At 35.4% G+C, this 14,568-nt stretch overlaps 1 protein-coding gene across 1 annotated transcript in view; it reads left to right on the top strand.

The window, feature by feature from the left end:
- The window catches only part of nlgn2b (neuroligin 2b), a 103,823-nt gene that overhangs the window by 62,281 nt on the left and 26,974 nt on the right, over positions 1 to 14,568 (top strand). Inside the window, exon 5 of the mRNA XM_051121840.1 lies at positions 10,764 to 10,913. Within this exon, the coding sequence (XP_050977797.1) occupies positions 10,764 to 10,913 (150 nt within the window). The remainder of the gene's footprint in view (positions 1 to 10,763; positions 10,914 to 14,568) is intronic.

Genomic DNA, 14,568 nt, shown 5'->3' with positions numbered 1-14,568 from the left:
GAAGTTGGAGGAGAAAATGAGATGGAGATTTTCGCCCTACCCAATCTTTTTGAAGCAGAGTACACAGATGAAGCACTAACCGCGCGTGACCTTTCCAACGTGATTATGTAATGCGTGAAGTCATAGATGCGCATCGTAAAGCTAGTGCAAGACAAGCATTTGTGGTTAAAAAGTACATAAATTGTATTTTTTTTAGAGAATGACTGATCGTTTTGCTAGATAAGACCCTTTTTTCTCGGCTAGGATTGTGTAGAGCCCTTTGAATCTGCAGTGAAACTGCAATTTGGACCTTCAACCCGTTGAACCTTATTGAAGTCCACTATATGGAGAAAAATCCTGGAATGTTTTCCTCTAAAATCTTAATTTGTTTTCAAATGAAGAAAGAAAGACATGAACATTTTGGATGACATGGAGGTGAGTAAATGATCAGGAAATGTTTATTCTGGAAGTGAACCTAATCCTTTAAATCTGCTTTGTAAAAAATGTATTGATATTCATTATAATAATACATTAGAGTAGGTCACATGATGACAGTGAGTTCATAAAAATTGGCTTTAACATTAACCACAAGGTAGTAGGTAATAAAAAAAATAAGAATTATGGCTTTTATTTCTTTACAAGTGGGGGGAATACTATACTTTCAGTAATTTACAAAAAACATTTACTTGCTGTCATGACATGCCAAACCTATATGCCTTTCTTTCATCTGTGAAGAAGAAAAAACGATCATAAAGAATGTGTAAATCAATTTTTATCTATGCAAATCCAATTACACCAAATGGCAACTGAGAATTTTAAGCTAGCAACCTAGCAGATGCAAGGTCACCGTAAAAGTGTTATAAAGTAGTCCATGTAACTCAAGTGCTCTATTCCAAACCTTTTGAAATCATACTTTTATTTTAGAAATTCACCACCTTTTTAAGTTGAAAATCTGCATAAACCCTAGTCTCACATGAAAGCCCTGAAAGCTTTGCACTCCATTCCAGCTTTCAATGGTCCAGGCATAGATATGTATACTGTAGATGGATGCCACATTCAGCTGCTTCAAGCATGTAGACACGTCTGCCATCTTGAAACGGTTAATGTGTTGTCACTCACAATAAAAATCAAGATGAGTTTCAAGATGCTACAACATTAAGCAGCCTGTGTTTGTAAAAAAAAAAAAAAAAATCAAAATTTTAATTCCTAAAGAAATTGGATAAACTTTCACATAGCTGCTAACACAGTTAAGAATGTGTTGGTTTGTGTTTTTAATATTTTAATAACTCAACATTACAGGTTTTTAAACTATAGCACCTTTTAAATGACCATTTCAATATAGCAGCCCAAAGAAACAGCCGCTAATAGGGCATCCAAATATACATATCTTTGGGTCCAGGGACTGGCTAAGAGGCCATCTGATAGACATGTAAAGCAGCTGTTTAGGGGTTTAGGGGTGTAAAAAAGTAAAAATGATGTCCCTACAATAACAGACCAGCATGTAAGTAATAAAATAATTCTAGAACATTGTGCAAGTTTACTATAACTATGGCGCAGAGTTTGCTTATACTTGTAAAAATCTAGTGTGATATTTGATCATCGTCACAGTTGTAAACACAATGCTTTTCTTCTTCAGTGAGGGGGTTTGGCGCCACAGCGATTTTGTTTCAAGGCGGATAATTAAAGATAAATCTCAGAAATCCTTTAAAATCTAACCAGTCAGATGACAACTTCAGAACTCCCAAAGTGTTTCTCATTTTGTTTGCCTTATGCATCCATTGTTCGGCCAGCAGTCTGTGGTCATGATATCTGAAGCTGAGACTACATAAACCCTGACGTATATCTCTTTTCTCACAAGAGAGTTAATTAGAGAAATAACAACGTCATAAGGACGTCAATTTCATAAGGAAATGAGTCTTTTGACTCTTTCCAATGAATCATTTGAGTCAGTTCACAAAACATTTCTTAATAAATAGTTAATAACTGAGTAAATTCATAAATTGTTTACAAATAAATTGAATAAACTTAATAAATACACAAAAAAAAGAGCAACCAGCAGATGATTTAAAATTTCATCTTTTGCATTCCACAGAAGAAAGTCATTAAAAACATAATTTAAAATGTAATATATATACGGTGCACAGCATAAATGAGTACACCCCCTCTAAATAACTATAAAAAGAAGGCAAAATTTAAATGTATTAAATATATACTTAATAAAAACAACAAAATATATGCCAGTACTTTCTGTAAGATAAGTAAATTAGCCAATCTGGTTTAAAAGAAGGATTGCAGAAATTAGTACACCCTAGATTTAATTCAACAAATGTATAATATTCTAGTGCTTAGTATGTCCTCCAGAAGTTTAAGTATACTACTATGAGTGTACAAGTTAATGACAAATTTTCACATCTGTCCTGTTTAACACCTGGAGGACGACCTTCTTAAATGCCCTGGTCTTTAATGGGGAGTTTTGCTCAGCTCATCTCTACAGAATCCCCCACAGCTGCTCAAAAGTGTTAAGACTGAGTGAAATTCATGTCCGCGGAAGGATTTTCACTATTGAATTATTGAAAATTATTGAAAATGCCCAATAATGCAGTTAATGAGGGAAGGGTAGCATCATTGGTTTCAGGTTGTATTACATCACACAGTGGTGTGTGAATTCATGACAGCATTGATAAAACACAATGTCCTCACACCTTCAGCACTCATACGTCCCTATATAAGAGCTTTACTACCACTGAATGTCACTGTGGGAACCAGGCACTTCTCACTGTACTCCTCCTCTAGCAACACCAGAACATTTTGGATGCTTTTAAATCTGAAATGATTGACTTGGTCTCAGCAGAGTATGGATTGCCAGAAGTCTATATTTTGTAAATATGGGCCTTGGAAGAGGTTAAATGAGTTTATTGTGTTTTGACTACAGTAGGTAATTCTACTGGTGACAACAACCATGCATGTCACTTCTGCAGACTGCGTCACACTCTGTGAGATGAAGTGTCACTCTTTTCATAGCTTTTGCCGGCTCTGAGAAATGGTATTTCTCTTGCATGGTATTTCTCCTGCTCTTTTTCTAGCAAAAATTCACTCATCACTAAATGAAAACTTTAAGTAAAGACCTGATTATTTCAGGAGCCTTTTCACAAGTCCATTGTCTTTGAATGCTAGTGCTACTTCTGGTATATTTTCACACTTAAAACAATAATTTGGTATTCCTCTTGTACCAATGTCCACTTTTATGCTAAGAAATACGTCACCTGGCAGTTTTCTCCCAAGTGGTTCCATTGCTGCCAGCATTAAGTCTGAATATGATTATAACACTAGGCTTTCACTTTTAATTGTCAGGAAATTACTTGTCTTTAAAAGTTTTGGTTCAATATATTTACCTGTTGATCAAAAATAGCCTTAAACCTATACATTACACACATTTTTTTTTTTTTTTTAGTTTGTTTTATTCAGTAACTTTCAGGAGGGTGCACTCATTTTTGCAACACACCATTTTATCACTTTGATAAGAAAATCATATTTTGCTGAATAATTTTGACATTTTTCTTCAGTAATTGATCAAGCAGGCTTGTTGGAACATTATATCTCCAAAGAACCCTAACATTGTCATCTAAGTTAAGAGTAATTGCTGAATTTGTTACGTTTTAGAGAGGGTGTACTCATTTATGCTGTGCACTGTGTACATATATATATATATATATATATATATATATATATATATATATATTTATGCACATACGTTATTTGAGTAATATTTCGCACTGATTCCACAAAAATTCCATATATTGTTCATCAAATTTATATACATCAAGATAATAGATAGTTAAGCAATTAGCAGGGTTTTACAGTATTGTTATTCCATGCTCTTTCCATTTAAAATGACTATCACTCTTTACAGCTTACATGTCTGTGCATGTGCAGGGATAGCGCTCTATGCACAGAGTTCTCGGATTCCGGGCGTCTCTAATTGCAGAGGTTTAAATAGAGACACTGCCAGCTAATCCAATTTTGCGTCTCTGAACACGGGAGAGAAGAGGAGAGGAAACGCACAGCAGCGACGGAGGAAAGGAGGAGAACGAAAGAGAGGAGAGATGAAAGAGAGGAGGAGAGGGGGAACGCTCAGATCACCAATTTGAGAGCACGGAGGGGGAGAGATCGCTAAAAAAAAACGTTGTGATAAAGACGAGTATATGATGAAATGAGATTCATGGAGCTTTGAAAGTGAGAGAGGATGTGTGGGCGGCAGACAGGAACAAGAAGGGAGGGATGGTCGTGGCGCAAAAAGGTAGCGAGTTTGCTCACGACACACGAGAGCCGGGGGCTCACGAGGACCCGGGTTCGAATCCGTCGAGCCCCGATCCCGTTCCCCCGGTCTCTCTGCCTTACTTTCCTGTAAATAACGTCGAGTAAAGCCCGGACGGAAAAGAACAAAAGATGGAGAGGTGTAGAAAGTCCCATAACGAGAGCAGAGAGGCAAAGATGAAGGCAGAGAGTTGAGGAGAGGGGGAGAGTAGAAGGAAAGCAGGAGATCAGAGGGAAAGAAGGAGGGGGAGGTGCGGCATAGGAGAGGAAGAGAGAGAGAGATGCAGGCTTGGAGGAGGAGAGACAGAATAGCGTTCTTGTATTTTGAGGATGTTTTGAAGCGAATAGGATACTAAGGCCTCTGTTGAAAGGATCTGGGCGTTGTGCTTGCTCTCTCTCTCTCTCTCTTTCTCTCTCTCTCTCACTCTATTTCAAACTCTTTCCATCACATATTGAGGCTAACGCATTGCATACGGTCTCTCTCTCTTCCTGTGTCTCCCCATTCTTCCCTCGCACACACACACACACACACACACACACACACACACACAAAGATTATACTCATGGATTCGTAAGCAGGGTTGTCCCAGATAAGATGTTTGTGGATTCTGTGTGCTTCTCTTCGATGCATCACACACAAAAAATATCTCAATACTGCAGCACGGAAAAAAAAAAGTCAGCTTGGAGAAATCTGCTTTTACAGCATTTGATTCTACATTTATTCAGTATTATTGATGTTAAAGGGGTAGTTCACTCAAAAATTAAAACCCAAGCATCATTTACTTACTCTTATTTACTTCCAAACTTGTTTTTTTTTTTGTATGGAACACAAAAGAAGATGTTTAGCTGAATGTACAAGATGCTCCATTCACTGGAAGTGTGAGTTTGTCAAAGCTTTAGTCAGGCTTTGTAAAAGCAGTCCAAATGACCAAATGTCTACTATATATTCCAAGTCTTTTGAAGTCATACAATAGATGACTAAATTTAAAGGGATAGTTCACCCAAAAATGAAAATTCTGTCTTTAATTACTCACCCTCGTGTCGTTCCAAACTCGTAAAATCTTTGTTCATCTTAAGAACACAAATTGAGATTTTTTATGAAATCCAAGAGCTTTCTCACACTGCATAGACAGCAACACAATTACCATGTTCAAGGCCCAGAAAGGTAGAACGGATATTGGTAAAATAGTCCAAAAGTAATTTTATGAAGCCATGTGAAAACTCAGATTTCATCAAAAATATGTTAATTTGTGTTCCGAAGTGAACAAAGGTTTTACGGGTTGAAAATGAGTAACATGAAAATGAGTAAACATGAAAATGAGTAATTAATGACAGAATTTTCATTTTTGGGTGAACTATCCTTTTTAAAATGAATGAAAGTCTAAATTCAAGTCATAAGTCATCATTCACTTTGATTTTATTCCAAATATCTACTTGGACGTTCTGAGCAAGAAAGTCATGCAGACATGAGGATGAGTAAATGATAACATAATTTGATTTTTAGGTGAACTATTTAATATTTGCATATATGCCAGTATAATCAAATAGCACCGGAATCTCTTCTGATTAAAAATGGACTTGTTTTACCAATTACAAATTTGGCTATATCTCACCCACCCAGAGGAAAATTACAAAGGTTTATTTTTCACAACTTAGAGTTCTCAGTTTGTTTCTTCTAAATATTCAGTGGAGAAATAAAAACGAGACAACAGACATATTAGAGCACAAGCCTATAAACTTTTAAGTTCAGTCAACTAAAATAAGTCAACTTGAAATGTTAAGTTGTACTAAGTAACAACTTAGATATTTGTGTTTGCTTTACAGATGGGTAAGTAACCCAGCTGCCTTAAAATTTTAAGTTGATTCAACTCAAATATCTAAGTTGTCACTTAGTATAATTTAACATTTCAAGTTGAATAAACTTTTTTTGAGTTGACTGAACTTAAAATTTGAAGGCAGCCAAGTTACAAATTATTTTAAGTTGACTCAACAAATTGTTTTTTACAGTGTAGTGTATGTGAACACACTGATGACATATACTGTCTGCACAAACAGGGTGCACAGAGGTATGCAAATACATATTTGACAGGCAGGTAGGAAGAACCGAGCATTTTGATTGGACAAACATTTCTTGGTCCTACGCCTTCCACAGAATATATAAATGTGAATGGTATAGTGTAAAATATTACAAAAGATTTTTATTTTAGATAAATGCTGATCTTTGGATCTTTTTATTCATCAAAGAATCCTGAAAAAAATGTACTCAACTGTTAATTATTGATAATAATAATAATAAAAAATAAATGTTTCTTGAACAGAAAATCAGCATGTTAGAATGATTTCTGAAGGATCATGTGACACTGAAGACTGGAGTAATGATGCTGAAAATTCAGCTTTGAAATCACAGGAAAAAATGACATTTTAAAATACGTTCAAATAGAAAGCAGCTATTTTAAACCGTAAAAATATTTCACGATATTACTGCTTTTGCAGTATTTTGGATGAAATAAATGCAGGCTTGGTTAGCAGAAGAGAAACATTAAAAATCTTACTGTTCAAAAACTGAACAGTAGTGTGAAAAAATAATGAAAAATTTTAGTTTCATTTAAATAAAATTTCTGTTTTAATATATGTAAAATGTAATTTATTCCTATGATGCAAAGCTAAATTTTAAACTTTTTAAACTTTGTATAGAAATTTTAACATTATTAATGTCTTTACCATCTCTTTGATCAATTTAATGAATATAAGCATAGATTATCTTAAATCCTCGTTCACTCTGCAATTAATTGCAATGATACCTACAAGAAGCAAGTGAGATATCAAAGAGTTGTGATTTTTCCTTCCTACGGGCATCATGGTGTTGCCTCACGATGACACAAAAAAGCAGTCCCATCCTGAAAAAGATTTCAGATTTCCCCTCATCTGATTGGCTGTCAGCAACACACCTGATCCACACAGTCCCATCTGATTGGCTAAATCAGAGGTGTCACTGTTTCAACACCGACGTCTACCAAGTAACTCTTACGCCGTTCAGCTGCATCGAGGGTGTGAAAACACGTATTAGAGCTGGGATAACAGTCTAATATTAGTCTTGTGTGAAAGAGACACTGGGATAATTAAGCTTGTTTGTATTTCTGTTGTCTCTGTATTCAAAGAGAACCTAGAAATGTGTTCATACGAGTGTGCAAGCATGTTCACGTCTGATCGCACGTAGGTTTTGTGTGTGTGTGTTTGTCTTCAAGTAGAGGTGTTTGCGTGCATGCGAAGATTAAGACGAAAAAGTGTGTGTGCGAGGGTGCAGTCGCTATAATGCGTTTGTAACCCGAGATTCAGGTGGTGATGCAGGCGGGCGTGCAAATACGTGCGTAGAATTTGTTTCCGTGGCAACAGGCATGAGTGAGTCAGTGCTGGTGAGCTTCTATTAGACAGAGAGAGAGATGAGGCAGTTTCCATAGCGACTCAGCATCACAGCTGCCTGTGTGTGTGTGATTTTGTGTGTCCGTGAAAGGACCTTGGTCTGTGTAACTTTTATTTTATTCTCTTTTGTGTGCCATTTCCTTTTCACATCTCGATCTCTTCCTGTCTCTCTCTCTCTCTGCCACTCTGGCCATCTCTCTCTCTCTCTTGATCTGTCTCACTCTCCCTTTTATGATTTCCCCATCTCTCTCACCCACTCTTTTTCTTTCTCACAGACCCCCTCCTTCTCTCTCGGGGTAAACAGATGTCGTGGTAGTTATTTATGTTTCTGCATGGTCTGGTTTTCATATGAATTATCTACAGCACTTGCACACCACAGAAGCACTGGCTAACTGGACATCTCCGAATGCCCTCGCACACTCATTCGCACTCACACGCGTTCACAAGCATCTCCAAGAGCATATGTATATATGCATGAGCATGTGCAACACTGCAAGAGAAAAGCGAAGGGGAACAACCTGTGCTGATAAACAGCACATATAGATGTGAATCTAAAAGAGACAGAATATACCAATCTTAAGACTTGAGATGGGGGAGTTTAGAGGGGTCGAAGGACAGAGAAGGTACCGCACGAGGGAGCGCGAAAGGTAGGGACTCTACCAACGCGGCACTTACAGGGGGATCCGGTTTGACCTATTGGATCTTTTGAATTCCAAACATACCAAGCGGAGAAAGAGAGAGAAACGCACACAGGCTGTACTAACTGATACAGAGATACATCAGAGCAACAGAGTTTTGGAAGAGAAACAGACAGACTGTGCCAGCAGAGTGCAGAAATGATGAGCCAAAAGACCGTGCCAAAAGATCCCAGAGAGTGAGGAGACGATTTTAGGATGTGGTCAGAAATCGTGTACTAACATACTATTCTAACTACAGGATTTCTGCAGTATGACCTACTAAATTTATCGTTATATGCCATGTGCAACGGAACATACAGCACTCACACAGTACTGGATCCCATAATGCAATGCGCTCAACGTGACCTTCTATTTTAAGAGTGGCAAGTGAACTGGAAGCAATATCAACCACTGTTTTTTTTACCTTCTCTTCCCTGACTCATTATTTGATCTGACTATCAAATGGTAGCACATTAATAATTCCACTAATACTGTTCCACAATCTTTTTTTTAGAAAAAGAGTAGGCAGTATATAATGTGTACACTGTAATAAGCAGTAAGCTTTTGGTTTAATCCTAACATACTAAATGAAGCCTGAAATGTGTTTATGTGCTTTATTATTTTACCAATTACAGATAATGGTGCATTCCTGCTTAAAGTTGTAAAATACTACAAAACATTTTTTTTTTTAACCATATTTTCTATTCATATTAAAACATAAATATATGAAGAGTTCAGATGCAAAACCAGTTAAATTCATCTGACGTCTTTCTTTAAAAAATGCATTTTTATCAGGCTCAGATGTATAGGTTTCTATGTAAGTACTGGTGCTTCTGATTGGGCTGAGGCTGGTATTTTAGCAAGTTTGAAGAAAAAGTATTTGATGGACGTATAATATGTGTCGAGAGCATTCACTCAGTATCATTATCTCATTTTTGACCGAGATGGCTTTTAGCTGGTTTTGCATCTGAACTCTTCATATATATTCTATAATTGTGGGTATATCTCATGTCCCTGAAGTATATTTTTAACATATTTTCATTAATATGAAGCCCCGATGCTAAATTTTCTAGTACCCAATTCAATTTTTCCCAGTCACACTACTATATGTTGAAATAGCCATATCTTTTGTTAAAACATTATGCTCATTCTTCTCTGCATTTAAGCATGAAAATTATTTAAAATATTAATTAATTTTATAGTTTTGTCTTTAGTTAGACATTTGGATGTGTGCATCAAAAATAATAAGTGTTTATTGTGATGTAACTTGATTTGTGTCCAAAAAAACGTTGTCAACTAAGTTACCCACTAGAAAAAAAAAAAAAAAAAGAAGTGGTTTGTCCCATTCTCGCATAATTTGGACAGTATGATGATCTTTCCGCTACAAGCACATGGATGAAACACTAGACGTTATGTTCTCTCTCTTTCCCCTAATATTGGTTAAACTAGCGAACAGGAGTAGGTTAGTTGACTGTCAACAGTGTTACACAAGTATTTTTGCTGCAAATTTTAACAAGACAGTTTAACAAAAAACTTATGTTTTGTTTATGAAGATGTATTTCTAAACATACCATATGCTCAGTAGTTCCAGGCTTCCATGTTGAGTACAGGCCCAAAGCACTAAAAATGTCAACTAAGTTACCTGTCAACTGTGTTACCCAGTAAAGGTAACATGGTGGACAGTAGCAAACATAGATGGTATTTTATGCACATGCTCCTATAGATCACCTTTATTCATATAGCATTTTATACAGTATAAATTGTTTCAAAGCAGCAAGGTCATGTTTGGGTTTTGGGGTTTTTAAATGTACCCCTAATTATAGAATGACCTATATATATAATATACTAATATGTAATTACATACAGTATCTATATCGGTTCTATACCATCATTCAAAAAGTTGGGGTCTGTATTTTATTTGTTTATTTAGAAAGAAATACTTTTATTTAGAAATTATGGATTAAAAGGATGGATCAAAAATACAGTAAAGATGTTTATAATGTTACAAAAGATTTATATCTTAAATAAATGCTGCTATTTGAAACTTTCTGTTCGTAAGTTAATATCTACAAAAGCAGCAAAGCGTATGTAATAATATATTTTAGTATATATATACTTTAAATTTGTTCAAATGAAGTTCTTAGCAATGCATATTACCAATCAAAAATTAAATTTTGATATATTTACGGTAGGAAATTTACAAAACATCTTCATGGAACATGATCTTTACTTAATATCCTAATGATTTTTGGCAGAAAATCATGTGTATTTTTGGCTATTGCTATAAATATACCAGTGCTACTTAAGATTTGTGGTCCGGGGTCACATATATGTTGTGCTTAATTTTTTTATGCATGTTTATGTTTTACACAGATATTAGAGATCGTCGGAAGAAGCCCGTGATGTTGTTTATCCATGGTGGTTCGTATATGGAGGGAACAGGAAACATGTTTGATGCAAGCGTTCTTGCTGCTTATGGAAACGTGATTGTCGTCACTATGAACTACAGATTGGGCGTTCTGGGTAAGTACAATATTATAACAAGTCTTTTAATGCCTCATTTGTGTGTCTGTCTCCACGTACCAGAAGAGATAAAAACTGTTGTTCTGTGATAGTTCTTGTTCATTTATATTTAGCTCAAAAACGAAATAAAAAGCACCATAAACATGTCAAAGTTTGCTGACAATCCATCCCTCCATCATGACTGTCAAATCTCATTCATACATTTAAATGTGGCACGTCAAGTCATGTTGCACAAGATTTGGCATCAGCAAAGTCGAACGTCATTGATTCTCACACCGAAGCTGCAGAAACATGTCTTAACATGCCATTTTTTAATGCAAGTAAGCGCAAATAAGATTTGAGTGCTATTAAAAATGTTTTTTTTTTTTTTACATAATAATACATACATTGTAATATTTACAAAATAACAAAGGCCAAGAGTGCTGCACTGGTCTCTTCAGTAAATCAGCAGTGTTCTTTGGACATATAGAGGTAAATTTCAGCTGAAAACGAAATATTCCAAGGCACTCGTGTAGAAAAAAAGCCTTTAATGGACTGGGCTAAATCATTAAAACAATTAAAAGTGTAGATCTACGCGTTTCGGCATACACAGGCTTCTTCAGGATAGACATCACAAGTTCAAACAAGTATTCTTAAACAATCAGTAGGCAATCACAAATTAATTTTTTACCTTTTTTGTAATTATTTTTGGTATTTGTACATATTGTTACATATATGTAGATTTTTATATTTGTGAATATCATTGCTTATTGTTGTATGGTTAGATTTGATGCTGTGTTTTTGTTTTGTTTTTTTGCAAGGAGGAAAGCTCTAGCCACTCCCATTGATTAACCAGCTGCTTGTGATTGCCTACTGATTGTTTAAGAATACTTGTTTGAACTTGTGATGTGTATCCTGAAGAAGGCTGTGTATGCCAAAACACGTAGATCTACAGTTTTAATTGTTTAATGATTTAGCCCAACCCATTAAAGGCTTTTTTTCTACACAAGTGCCTTGGAATATTTCGTTTTTCAATTGTAATACTTCCCTTTAATATAAGCTTAATATTTAAAGGATTAGTTCAATTCCAGAATAAAAAATTCCTGATAATTTATTCACCCCCATTTCAACCAAGATGTTCATGTCTGTCTTTCTTCAGTTAAAAAAAAAAAGAAGTTTTTGAGGAAAACATTCCATGATTTTTCTCCATATAATGGACTTCAATGGGGATTAGCGGGTTGAAGGTCCAAATAGCAATTTCAGTGCAGCTTCAAAAGGGTTTTACACGATCCCAGCCGAGGAATAAGAGTCTTATCTAATGAAACGATCTGTCATTTTATTAAAAAACTAGCTCTGCAATGCATGTCTACGACTTCACGCATTACGCAAACACGTTGGAAAGGTTGTGCGTGGTTAGTTCTTTGTCTGTGTGTTTAGGTTCAAAAAGGCAGAGCATTAGGGTTGGGTATCGAAAATCGATTCTGATTCCAGAATCGGATACTTAAGGTCAGGAATCGCATACTTCTTGTGAAATTAAAATTTCGATTCCGCCTATCGATTCCTATATGCGGTTCTTTTTTTTTTTTTTTATCTGTGAGAACCCGACCTAGCGATCTGCCTTGACATTGCTCGCTAATCTAAGTATGGCTACACTTGCGATCAGAAGTCGAAAAAGCAAAGTAGCCTATAATATTTGTGATAAGCTAAACATGTTGCAATAGATGTGTCACCACCAATATGACAAAGCATTTTAATTTAACAGATCATTAAAGATCACAAACACGATTCAAATACCAATGTGATTCTGTTCCTAAATTACAATGATTCATCTGTTTGATTCGTCAACCTGTCTTCCGCACAGCGAACGATCATCCTAGTGTGATTTGAATATGACTGACCTAAAGAGAGCCACTGTCATGTATTTGAATGAAACAGTTTCATAGTCTTTTCAACCACACAGTTCATTATGTTACAAACATTCAGATAATCAGAGAAGTACTGGGATAAAAGTTCATAGTCTGGAGATAAACTCTGATATGTACGGTAGAGATCAAAATAGAGTAAATCATCCTTTTAATTTGACATTCCAAATAATGTTAAAGATTTATCGATTACGTTGTTATGCCAGTAGATGGCGAAAGGGGGCTGTTAATAATTTATTTGTCTTTGATCATTCATTCAAAAACACTGATTCATCCCTTAATGAACCAAGTGAATCACTGAATCATTTACTTATAAATTAGGCCTACATGTGATTCTGTTTAGTCATCTAATGTTTTTTTTTTCTTCAGAATCGTAAGAGAACCACAACTTCCATTTAAAAAACAACAACAACCCAATTTATTCAGAATCATGCAGCTATTTTGCAAACAGCTCTTAAGTAAATCTTGTTTTTATGTAGCCTGTTGATTTACTAAATGTTTAGCAAAAAAAAAAATACTGAATAACTGTGCTTGATATCATCTTTTATTCACACTGGAATCGAAACTGGGAATCGAAAAGAATCGGAATCGTTAAGCGGAATCGGAACCGGAATTGATAATATTCTAATATTCTAACGATACCCAACCCTACAGAGCATAGGCCGAAAAACTCCATTTCATTTTCTCCTCCAACTTAAATATCGTCTGACATTGTTGATTTACCTTTTTTTTGTAAAAGGCGTTTGACTTTGCTTGTTTGCTTTGTAAACACTTGGTCAGTAAAGTGTGAGGTCGAGCTAGTGCAAGATAAGCATTTGTGGTTAAAAAGTACAGAAATTTATTTTTATTTTTTCAGAAAATGGCAGATCGTTTTACTAAATAAGACTCTTATTTCTCAGCTGGGATTGTGTAGAGCCCTTTGAAGCTGCATTGAAACTGCAACTTGGACCTTCAACCCATCGATCCCCATTGAAGTCCACTATATGGAGAAAAATCCTGGAGTTTTCCTCAAAAACCTTAATTTCTTTTCAACTGAAGAAAGAAAGACATGAACAGTTCTTTCAATGAACAATACGGCAAATCAAAATTGATTACTGGTGTTTTGAGTTTTAGAAGGAAAGAGTTTTAGAAGGAAATTCTCAGTTACTTCCTGAATTATTGGATTGTTTTTTCCATCTATAAAGCTGACTTTCAGAGCACCTAAAGAAAGATGTTGAAAAGGTTGTGATGAGAAGAAAAGGAGGAAGTTCTAGTGGTTGTTCAGCTGTATAGAGCTTGGTTATTGAATTGTAAAATCTATTTTGTGAATTATATTAAGCCATCAGAGAGATTTTAGAAGAATATTGATTTATTCTCTTCATTTTTGGAGTATTTTTGAGTCATTAGCCTCTAGATGTGGTGTTCTGCTCTGCTTCAACTTTAACACATTAAGTGACCTCATCTGGAATAGAAGAATTACAGTAATTTAATCAGGAAGAAGAAACGCTCGAAACTCTAGAAGTGGAGTACTGCTCTTTGTCAATTTAAAGATACTGAAAAGTGATTTTAGGATATAAGAATTGCAATAACCCAATCGGGAAGAAGTAAAAGCCTATGTTCCACTTTCAGTGCCACTAAACTGTAAAAAAAGACCCAATTATGACTGCATTTCCTAGCTGTTAGTAACAACATTAAAGTACACTTAAGTTTCGAGTCTGGTTTAGGTGTCATATCAAAGATTCACAAGGAATGTTTCACGCATGGTGGGAGAAAAC

Source organism: Labeo rohita, chromosome 10 (genome assembly GCF_022985175.1).
Source record: "Labeo rohita strain BAU-BD-2019 chromosome 10, IGBB_LRoh.1.0, whole genome shotgun sequence".
In the NCBI taxonomy this organism is placed as follows: domain Eukaryota; kingdom Metazoa; phylum Chordata; class Actinopteri; order Cypriniformes; family Cyprinidae; genus Labeo; species Labeo rohita.
This window is presented reverse-complemented; position numbering and strand designations above follow the sequence as displayed.